General features: G+C 40.9%; 1 protein-coding gene across 1 annotated transcript in view; it reads left to right on the top strand.

Moving 5' to 3' along the window:
• thsd7aa (thrombospondin, type I, domain containing 7Aa) overlaps positions 1–12,048 on the top strand; it is a 258,145-nt gene that overhangs the window by 142,670 nt on the left and 103,427 nt on the right. Inside the window, exon 8 of the mRNA XM_028597031.1 lies at positions 6,988–7,182. Coding sequence (XP_028452832.1) covers positions 6,988–7,182 — 195 coding nt within the window. The remainder of the gene's footprint in view (positions 1–6,987; positions 7,183–12,048) is intronic.

Here is a 12,048-nt window from a genome sequence, read left to right as displayed (position 1 = left end):
AGACACATTGAACATGCTGTTTGCTGGAGTTCACCCTCTGGTGTTCTTATCGTTAAAGCTACAGGCGACAGTATTGTAACTGCGGCTCAACTCTAGACATTTGATTATGGGAGAAAGGAGGACATTTTAGTAAAAGTGGACAATCATAATTCATGCAATCAAAGTGACACATTTTCTACTTTTTCAATATTTTACAGATACCGTAGATTTACGCACATTTAGTATGCTGGAAAGTGTGGTACTGTTCATGAGTCTAAACTTTACAAGAAAAAAATATATATTTTGGTGAAATTTAAAATGTTGCAACTTTTAATAGTTGAACTGCTTTGAAACTATGTAATCTATAGAGGATGGGGTGGGATTTGTGTTTCTTGTCAATTAAATTAGCATTTCATGTTTTTCATTCCCTATGATCAGGCCAAGCCCAATCTCTGACACTATAGCTACAGCCACTGGCTGGGACCACAGCCTGGTTTGAAGTGCTCTGGTTCTTTAATTTTTCCCGTTTTAGGCCTGGAACTAAAACAACCAGCTACGAGATGAATTGTGACTATAAAACATTTGATAAAGCGCAAAAAAAATAATTTTAAAATGGATGGAAAGGCAAAGGTACAAGACTGTGTACGTAAACGATCATGTAGATCGAGACTTTAGTGGTAGCAGCTCACTAGCCATCTGCAGGTGCGGGAAAAATGTCCATGATAACAGCGAGCTCCACCACCCAGAGACGTCGCTGTTACGCTTAGGATTGTGGTCAGTGTAGTAATTCTCCATGACCCATAATTTAAATTTTTTTGTTTTTTCAACAGATAGCCGACCCTCATTAACCGATCATTAACTGATAACTGACGACGGCGTCCCAGTCTGCCTGGTCCGGGACGCTCAGACAAACTATCAGAGTTCCGCGGGCAGCTGCAGACTTGTCTTGCTTACACAGCCAAGATGTTCTGTTCACTGGCCTAGACACATACAGCCACTTCCCTAGAACCGCTTGCGCATCTGTGCGACCGGTTGGCTCAGTTAGGCTAACGTTTTGTTAAAGCTGCAGAGTCGTAGCATGAATAACCGATTTGTAATCCATTTCCCACAGTTGCTGTGGTACCACATAAAGGACATTGTGCTGCTTACGTATACTTTGTCTTTTGTGAATGTGCAGGAAAACCATGCAAAATTCCTTACAATTGTCTCAAGAATATATCCTACAGTATCACTTATCCTTTAGCCAACCCTCAGATATTCATGACTCCATCTCATTCTCATCTATCCCTCTTTTCCTTGGGGCACTCTTTATTATCTGGATTAAATCACTGGTGAATACATCCAGGTAAGTAGTTTCAGTCCCAGCCATAAAAAAAACAAAACCTCTTCAAGGTGACCTCATCTTCATCTTTCTTTCTTCTTTGCTCTTCTTTTATCTTCTGAAAGGCACTCTAAAGAGGTGTAGACTTCCTTTTATGGAACCCTGTTGAATCAGACTTATTGGTAAATTAGATTCACACAGTCAGCTTGGATTTAGTTTGCCTTTCTTCCCCATTACCTCTGACTGCATGAATGCAATCTCCCCCGGATGTGGCAGAATTGAATGGAGGAGATGTCAGCCTCCGTCTGGTACATTTCCATCAACAGAGGTTCAGACAGCAGTTTGACTTGTCTGATGTATGTAATGGTGAAAAGAAAATTGTCCCTTTGATCGCTTCAACTGCTTGCTGAGCTCAGGGTGAACTCATATCACTTCAGCTTCTCAGATCTGTGAGTTTAGCAGAATGAATTTGAACACCATGTGGGATGGGAGAAAAGGAAGGTGATTTCTCTGAAACGCTTCCTTCCTGCTTTACAACAAGGCCTCTTTTGATTTGACTTTAATTTACACTGAAAATCTTTCATTTACCAAAAAGTGAAGCATTATTTTGTAACTCTGTCTGGGAGGTAGTAATTCAGACTGTTCCTGGAATGCATCTTACCTGCTTATGTCATACTGTAGCAGCTGATGTGGAAGATTATAGGACACCTAGGATCAAACTATATGTATATTTTAATAAATGTGTTGTTTGGAGTCACTATGTAGGTTTTGCTCTTTTTAGTCAATGCTGTTTTCCAGTAGCCTAGCAACTACATGTGATGCGTGTATAATGATGATCCCTCTGTTTGAAATAAACCAACGCTGACTGTTGGTGGCAGATAGGATGCAAACCATGGTCACCTATGTCAAAGCCATGCATTCTTTTGCCTTACCATTATTGAAAATGTATTATATACAAATTATTAAATTTTGGTATAATGTACAACTGGGACATTTTACTTGATGGTGGTGTTAGACGAATTATCACTGGGTCACTACTAACATGTAGGTATTATCCTCTGGGAACCATGAATATGCACCACAATATACTGTATAGCAGGCTGTCCAGAGTATGATGTATACTGGACCAAAGAGGTGAATGGACTCAAAAATGATCTCAAGGATGACCAAACTCAACATGTTCAGTGTGCATTGTGCTTTTGTACAGTCTCTCCTAGCTGGGTGTCTGATTGTCCTTATTGTTGCATTATTGGATTGTGTTGACTAGGTTAGATCCAATTTATTTATTTTAATATGAGTCTGTGCCTTTTTTTTTGGAGATGTGACCAATAATTTGGTATTTAGACTGATTCCTCCTCTCTAAAGTGTTTCACTGTCTTGGGCGTGCTCTCTTATCTCTTCTGCTGCTGAGGCCAGTGTGTGTCCAGCCGCATCCCATTACCGGGGATTTCCACTGGATGCGTAACTGCTGTGGACCGGCTCCGCTGCGTGTCTGCTGCGTGCTCCGCCGTCCGTCAATACCCACCAGGTCCGGATTTGTTGCGGAACGGCTGCGGCCGTGACTGACAGCTGTAGTCACGAGGACCCACAAGTTCTCGCGAATTCAGGTAGAATAGAACCACAAAACCAACAACAGTTTGTTTACATCCAGAGGAGTAGAGGGGAAATAACTCTGTGATGTGTTTTCAAGGTGTAGTGCTGGGAAATATTATCCGCCGTGAGCACGGTGTATTTTATTTTGAAAATTAACCGGATATTTATTTTGTTTCTGTGCTTGACTTCCTGTCCCGCACTATCTGCCGTGTGCTGAATTGCTGCGGAGCTCTCTGTCGTGCGTCAAAAATAGAAGCTCTGCGTATCTGCTGCGGAGGGCTGCGGACTGACGGAACTGAGACGGAGTCGGGACGCAGACGTTCCGCAGTCTGTGGAAATACACAGGTTGACTTTAATGGAAACCTATGACTCCATTGACGTTCCGGAGACGTTCCGGAGACGTTCCGCAGACGTTCCGCAGACGTTCCGCATCCAGTGGAAATTGCCGGTTAGAGATTAACATGGAGGAGGAAGAGCTACACATTCTATCAAATACCTACAAATTTATCAACAGCTTCCCTTTACCTATACGCTCTTTCTCCTCTACTCTTCCCACTGAAATTGACTGTCAGACTGCCCCAGGCGCACAGAAAACATCCATTTAAGCTCTTGTTATACTTGCGCGTGACACCGTGGCTCAAGCCCCTGTAGATTGTGTGTAAACTACGAGCGTGCATGAAGATGTTTATGCTCAACGCATTGTCCGTTGCGGTGTTCTCCAAAACGCCAGAGAGCGTACATACAAAATAATCTGTGAATATCAAGAAATAGTAGAGAAGAAGTAGAGAGCTGAAGTAAAGGAAAGCAGGCTGCCTGGCAACAGTAGCAAACACATCCATGTTAAACACTGACATACTACCAAACATTGCATTTGTGAACTAATTATTAACATTACTGTTGTTTACCTCCAAGTCAAAATTACTGCCTGCCTTTTGATGTTACAAACACTCTTTCCATGCCACTCTTTTTAGCTTTGACAAAGATCTCTCTCATGTTTGTCTACACCCTCCAGGAAAAATGCTTTTTCCTTTTGCCTCATGTGTTGGCTCTCTCTTACCACATTTGACTCCTTGTGGTCTGTACATAAAGACTCATACAGATGTTTGTACAGGCGAAATTGCTTGGCCAGTCTTCCCAGCTGTTTTAGACACAACTTTACAATTACAATTGTGTCCACAATTTTAGAAACAAAGTCAGATATAAATATATATATATATATTTTTTTATCATATATTAACATAATTTCCGTCCATGTATCATAATTACATTTGTTCTTCATGGACTAAAAATGATTTTAATATGCCTTAAATGGAAGTGAAGTTTCTGCCATCTTGTGAAAGCGCTATGCAGGTTACAGGCCGGAAGAACCAAAGAAATCAAATTCAATTCAATTCAATTTTATTTATAGATTTATTTATAAATCAAATTCTCTGTACCATATTGAATTGCGCAGCATCATATTCTTTTGCATCATGTTGAATCGCATATCGTATCACATTGAATTGCACTGTATTGCAATAGCAGGGGGAATCGGATTGTATTGGAAGTTTTTGTTTACATTTTTTTTTTGGCATTTTAAGACCTTTATTTTTGATAGGATGGCTTAGACATGAAAGGGGAGCAAGAAGGGGGAACAAGGAGAAGGCAGGTCAGAACCGAACCCACGGCCGCTGCGTCGATACGGAGCCTCTGTATATGGGTACGCTCTACCAGGTGAGCTACCCAGACGCCTGCTCCATATGTATTTTTAATGTATCCGATCGTCACATGGGCGTCAGATCCTCATGCACATCCCTAGTGTAGTCGAGTGTAGACCATAGGGTGTGTTTAATTATAAAGAACTAGAGTCTACTCATGCATTGCTCCACTAACAAAAGACCTATGAAAGTCATCAGTTTCGTTCCGACACTTTAGTGATTTCCTTCAGTTTCTATCACATGGAAGTCAAGGCTCCATATGTCCCCCATCACCAACACCACCCCACCCCCGCAGCCATGTTGCATCCCTCAGAGTCTCTTGACTGGCCTCTTATTGATCTCTTGTTGTCTCCTTCTGATGAAAATGGATCTGTTTTTCCCCGGGGTCCCAGACGTGTCATTCGACTCACTGGTTGCCATTCTTCCGGCCCTTCACAATGACATTTTCACAGATATGGTCCTTCAGTGACAGGATGGGCTGGAATGGGATGAGAGTGAGGACAGCCTGCAGATCTAGATCAGCATCTCAGCACCTCCACCCCTCCAAAAACAAATCCATGACAAAAAAAAAAACAGTATGCAATCATTTCAGACTATTTCTATTGATAGACGTAAAGGTCCTGCAACCCATGCTTAACCTTCAAGGTTTCAGCAATAGATCTGTGCCTCCAGCTCTGTAGAGAAACAACAAGGTGTGTCTTGTTTGTGTCTGGGAACACTGACTGCGTACACCATGCCAAAGTCTTGTCATCACAGTGATGTTTCTCAGCTTCGGTAAAATCATAATTACAACCTTGGATAAAACTAAAGACAAAATACGGTCTGGTTGCCTTTAAAAACAACCCATATCTGAGTTTTCTGGTAATGTGCTTTGCAAGACATTTTCACACTAAAAATCCCAGGGTTTAAAATTGACCAGGATCTAATGTTGACATTGACATCCTTCCTCCTGACAAACAAGAGTCATAATTCACACAGCCGCAGAGGTCCTTATGAGTTAAATGCAAACAAAGTTTGTATTTAGTCTTTTGAACAATGCACGAAATGCCACCTCATTTGTGATGCCTCACAAAGGAGATAACGGCGAACAAACCCAAAACTCAGTTTTCCCTTTCTACATTGTACAGACTAGGCCTGAGACCGTTTTAGGGGTTTTGGTAAGTGTATTTTGGACTCTTTTGGACGGAGGCAGACTAGCAGTTCATCCCTGTCCCTATCCAGTCTTTATGCTAAGGTATACTAAGCAATGCTCCAGCTCATTTTTGGTACACAGACAGATTGATATCCATTTTCTCCTCGTACCTTTGGAAAGAAAGCTAATGATCATATTTCCCAAAATATTAAACTATTCTTTTAAACATAGCTCTGCAATTTGCACTGCTGTAAGAAAAAATGTGACTTTCCAACATGACAAAATCATTTTTTTTTTTTTTATCTTTTTAAATATTTACTTGCCTTTACATTACATTACATCCATTTACTCTACTGAAAATTGCCTTATCTGATTTAATTAAGTATGCCAGAGGGGAGTGTGTTGAAGTATTAATGTCCAGTTAAGTGATATTATGAATATATCCTTTGGAAATTATTCATAAAGGTCAAGGCTATGTAGTGGAGTGATTGAAAAAGTATGCAAACACATTTTGGACGAGACTGACACAATACAGTCAAAGGTTGCTTAAGCTTTTCTACCCTTTGACATGTCCAACTTATGTGCTATGTACTGCAACTTAGAAAACAGCGCTGTGTACCCTCTTCCCAATGAGCATTCATGATAGGTCACACTAAATGCTTGCTCTTGGAGGAATTACTGGAATTGTTGGGTCTTTGTAAATTATAGTGTGGTCTAGACCTACTCTATCTGTAAAGTGTCCTGAGATAACTCTTGTTTTGATGTGATACTATTAATACAATTGAATTGATTTCATACGGTATTGTTATACTGTCAGACATGACCCTGTGAAACATTACCAGTTATAATTACCATTATAACACACTCAGACACATTGATTTTGCTTAATGTAGTTGACAAAGTCCCCTGTCCTAATCTGTCCCCTGTCCTAATCTGTGCACCCTCATGTTCCGTTCACTCATGTAAACCTTAGTAGTATTCATTCATAAAGACATGAACATTTAGCTTTGTTTTTTTGTAGTGTGCACAATAAGCAGCTCATTATTTTTATGTTCTCTTTGAATATGTTCTTTTTTTTTTTTTTTTTTTTTTGGGGGAATACAACTCGAATGGGACAGCCCATCTCAATTGCATCATGTGCCGTGATAAATATATTTTTTATTTGCACACATTGCTTGACTTATTAATGGGAATATGAAGCACATGTAGCTTTTGTTTCTACCTCTCCTATTTTTAATACCTTAAATTTGCTTGTGTCCATCCAGGGGAATATGTGGAGAGGCAGCTGTGCCGTGATGCCATCCTGCCTATGCCGGCCATTTGTGAGGTGCCTTGCCCAAAGGACTGTGCCCTGAGCCCCTGGACCCCCTGGTCTCTGTGCTCCCACACCTGCTCTGGAAAAAACACAGATGGCAAGCAGACCAGAGCTCGCTCCATCCTCGCCTATAACGCGGGAGAAGGTAACAAAGCAGTGAAGGATACACAGGCAGAGTCAGACAGATGTATGGGTTTGCCATTATATGTGACTCATATGGACCTTTTGATCAATTAGCAATCAGTCATTGTCATCTGATATGAACAAATATACCAGGGGACCTTAACCCTGACCGAGCTATCCACAAAGATCAGTATCTGCCTTGACAAACCTATATTGGTCTAATACCACAGTAATGCTAGTAGCACAAGTCTTTAAACTCTTTTTGCTGGAAATTGCATTTGCCTCTCCTCCTTATATACCACAAGTGAACTGTCAAAGTGAAATGAATTATTCTGTGTGTTCCTCTACAGCGACTGCAAAGGTTGTGGCATGGGTTACTGTGATGCAGGGTAAGAAGTGACTGGAAGGATAACAAGCCTGCTGAACTGTTGCAAGCTTTAGTGCAATCAGTTTTTATCATTACTGTCAAACTTTATTCTAGAATATGTTCTTTCCCTTTCTCTTTTTAATTCACAAGGATTTTGCCTTTGCTTTCTGTTCAAGGTCCTTCCCTTCTGTCATTGGTCAATCCAATCTTTGGTACATATTTGATGTTCTTAGACAGCAAGTGATTTTTGCTGATGTAGTACATAGTCTCCATATGTTTAACTAGAGGGATATAGAAATGTGTCTACCTTGATGTAATCTATTCCCTCCAATCTGCTGGCCCAGCAAAATCCCTGTGCTTTTAGAATAGAAAAAAAAGCTCTTACACACTAGTAGTAGAATTGAGTATTCCTTGGCATTAAGTGTTGCTAGGTGAAGAGTGGCTATCTAAATGGTTCTGGAATGATACTTGATGCGAGTGGCTCTGGGTTAAAGCCATCGATGCATTATAAGACCTGAATACAGGCGGAGCCCCGTTCATTCCTATGAGCGCATACAGCAAAAAAATAATTCTTAGCTTCCGGGTTTAGTTCCTTGATATGTGGCTCACTAAATATGCGCAGAAGTGTTTGTCCCGCTGGCCCCGCCGGCGAGTTTCCTCTCTGCCCATATAAATTACATTGTGGTGATGTCACAGGTTTATATATTGCTTTTCTCAACTAAAAGGGAAGATTTTTAAATACAAAAAATCCATGGATTCAAATTTTTCAGAATAGAGTAATAACCGACCTTGTTTGCAGTTTGAGGTTTCCTGGCAGCAATTTTAAAGGCATCTCCTTTACAATGGTGGCCTATGGGGAATATCCTATCTGGGTCACAGGGGAATTCTTCGGCCACCCGAAGAAATTGGCGCGAAGGTTGCTGTTCCTTGGGGACTAGTCCACACAGCATTCCGGGATGGGAGAAAAACTTGCTCTGGTTTATTACCATTTCTTTAAACCAATCACAATCGTCTTGGGCGGCGCTAAGCACCGGGCAGAGCCATGGTGCCTCTACAAAATAGCCTTGGGAAGAAACTTGTTTATGTGTACGTTCAAAAGTTGTTTTAGTCGTGCAACAGAAAACTCCGATTGGACAGATAGTCTAGCTAGCTGTCTGGATTTACCCTGCAGAGATCTGAGGAGCAGTTAACCATAGTCCTCAGACATCCACCGGAGGTTAGAACACCAACACAGAGAAAGAGGAAGGTAATGGACATCCGGCCGAAAACATTGAAATCTGGTGGAATTTCCAGCAGCAATGGAGCAATCCCGGTGTGGAACGTCGTGGATATAGACTACTGGGGGGCTGGTTAAAGCTCAACCCTCCAGGCTGCCAATCACTCTGTGAGAACTGAGCCATTCTCACCAAACCTCGTTATGAGCAGAATTTAATGTTTTACGTCCCTGCTTTTATTTCAACAGTTCTATTTGTGTTGCCTTCTGGTTCACATAGCGTGGCATGCTGTCTTTGGCATATTCACACCAACGCAGCCTCCACGCTGCAGTAAGGAGCTGGCTCATACTGTACATAATACATTTCCATGTGAATGGATTCAGGGGGATGTCCATGCCGGAACACCATTCATGCTGCAACTTGTTAGTTAACTTTTCCGAGCATTTAGGAGGCAGACACTGCCGCAGTGTTAGATGGATGGGAATCGACAGAGCATGGAGATAGAAATGTTGATGTGGTGTGTGCTGAATGAAGCATGAAGTCAAATAGAACTCTCCTGGCCATCAGCTATAGCAAACTGAGACAGGCTTAAAAAAGGGCTTCAGTATTAAGCATTGGTCACAAGATAGAGTAAAAGAGTGGTAGAGTGGAGAGGATTAGTGCAAGAACCCCACTTTACAACAATTAAAATCTGTCTGTTGCCGCATTTCTTGATGAAGACACGGAAGGTTCATTTTTTTGTATGTACACCAGTACTGTGTAGTTTTTTGAAATTACAGTGATTGCTTATTCTTTTTCAAAACCTGGGACTGGTTAACTTCGCTCCTTAGGGATGACACTTAAGGCTTAAGGTCTCCTTATCTGAAGGACTTTCTTAAGGGTTTTGCACAGAATCCCTTATAAGGTTTCGTCAGATAAGGAAAAACGTTAAGGCATTTACTGCATTGAAAGAGATTTTACTGCAGTAACATTCTAGAGTTTCCATGGAGACCATATGTTTGCTCACAATCACGCTTGTGATAGCCTACCTGCGACAGGCACTATAATCCTGATGTGGGTCCCAAAGTGCGTCGCTATCCCACCATCCTCGTGTCGACGGGAACTTCACCAGGATGTTCAGCAAAATCGGGGAATGACACAGCATGCTGTTGACCTGTGGGCATGAAAGACCTCGCCTCTTATTGACTGGAAAGATCCCGTAGCATAATACCAAACTAAAACCATAGAGCAATCAATAATTGCAAAGGGAAGAGCACAGCTGTGGAAAGTAGAATGTTCCAACTCTAGACGGTCCAACCAGTCATACATTGACTGCAGGTCAGTAGTCTAAAATCAATTGCCCATCGTTAAGCATATCCATGTTGCAGTTAGGATGGAGTCAGAGGTATCTTAAGGTTTTGTACGTACTTTGGTTGCTAAGCTCTTTTATGCAACGGTTGGGTAGAACGTTTTAAGGAAAACCTTAAGGAGAAGTCTAAGGGTGTTTTGTGCAACCAATTTTGTTTTAAGGAAACCTTAACTCTGACTTTAAGGAAAAGCTTAACTAAAGGTGTTTTATGCAACTAGCCCCTGCATCTTAATGTCATAGTTTGACCATCATTCATCAGTTATAACATTTACAGCTGAAAGGAGCTTAATATAGCTTGAATAAATTATCCACAAAGTAAATAACATGTCAAGACAATGATGATGATTCAGAGTATAATATTTTGAAGAATTGTTTAAAGTGCTGCAAAAATAATAACTAAGTCCCCAGCTTAGTTATGTGCATTTTTCAAATACAGGTTGTCTTTGATTGGTGGCACTTAAATATTTATTAACTATTTAATTAGCCAGTACAGCAATACTGCTGTGTTCTTCTATAAGTTAATGAGCTACATGTATGATAAATGACTGTTCTGATGAAATGCAGTTTAATCTTTTATACATGACCCTGCAGACATAACCCCTGCGCTGTTACACAGAGGTCAACCATATCTTCTGTGTGAGGCTCTTTCTCATGTCCAATTCAGATGCTCCATCTCTGTGTAGAAGATGAAGGTGCTAATGGCTGGCGTTTTCATTGGGGGTTCTCTTTTTCCAATGCAATAGCTGCTGCAGATGACAAGGTTTAGGGGTGAATAGGGTCACATGGTGTGCACACCCCACCTGGGTCCATGTCCAGGCTTCTGGCTCTGCAGAGACATTCTGCCCCCTGGGTCATCTCATCTCTTTCAATCCACCAAAGAGACCCTCTGATTTATCTCTCAAGCTGCTTCAGCTTTGTTTGTTTTCCAACAAGTCAATGGAAAATCAAAGCTAAAACATAATCTATATTACTGCACCAATACTGGGCTGGGATAGCCAACACTTTACTGCTAGCCAACCTGTATTCTGTCACTGTTTTGGGGCTTTGATAGAGAAAATAAAAAATAATTTATGATGGCTGTAGCTGTAGATTTATCCTGTTTACCCAAGCATACTGTCCTTTGATGCAGGGTTGGGTTTATATACTTGTTTTTTTCACACAAAGAGAGAAATAGTACCTGACATATGTGCAAAGTGTTTCAAAGGGAAGTTACTATTTTTATAATGCAGTTTTTAACGTACAAATTCCACTTCATTTGTTTGTTTCCGTCTTTGGTCAGCTACAATACAGGCATCACTTTTACTCCGAGCAACATACTCAGTAACTGGTATTATTATTAACTTTAACTATTCATTTTCTGCTTGTTCTCTTGTTGCTGTCCAGCCAAGTTAGCTATTTCTTTTACTAACTGCCCAGTTATTATTCTCCTCAGTAAAGTCCCAAAAGACAGCAGGTGCTTTATATTTATATGAGTGTGCCACTGCTCAGTTTGCTATTTTAGAAAGTTTTTTTCTCTTTGTCTTTGTACTGTACTATAGCCAGTTTCATGCCTTTCATATTGAAAGAAACATTGCTGTAATAATAATAGGCCTACATGTTATTTATGTAGCACAATTCATGCATTGAATGCACCTTAAAGTGCTTCACACAGAAGAGGTACAGTCAATGCATTAATAACTAGAAGGGCACTCAGAGAGAGAGCAGACCTCCGCCAAGTAATGCCCTATCTCACAATGTTAACGCAGTGCAACGTTCCCCAGTCAAGGAACTCATTTTCTGATTATTCCAACACCACATGAATGCAGCACAAATTTCTGCAATGTTGACAAAAGAGAAAAAATATTTGTGTATCCACCCTGTGATTCAGATCCCCTTGAAAATGTCATGGGTTCTTCCTTGGCCCATGCTACAAACATCCACCAAGGTTCATGAAATTGGGCCGGTAGTTTTTCTGTAATC

Source organism: Perca flavescens, chromosome 14 (genome assembly GCF_004354835.1).
Source record: "Perca flavescens isolate YP-PL-M2 chromosome 14, PFLA_1.0, whole genome shotgun sequence".
NCBI classification, from domain to species: domain Eukaryota; kingdom Metazoa; phylum Chordata; class Actinopteri; order Perciformes; family Percidae; genus Perca; species Perca flavescens.
Note: the sequence above shows the minus strand (reverse complement) of the source record. Positions and strands in the feature narration are given on the sequence as shown.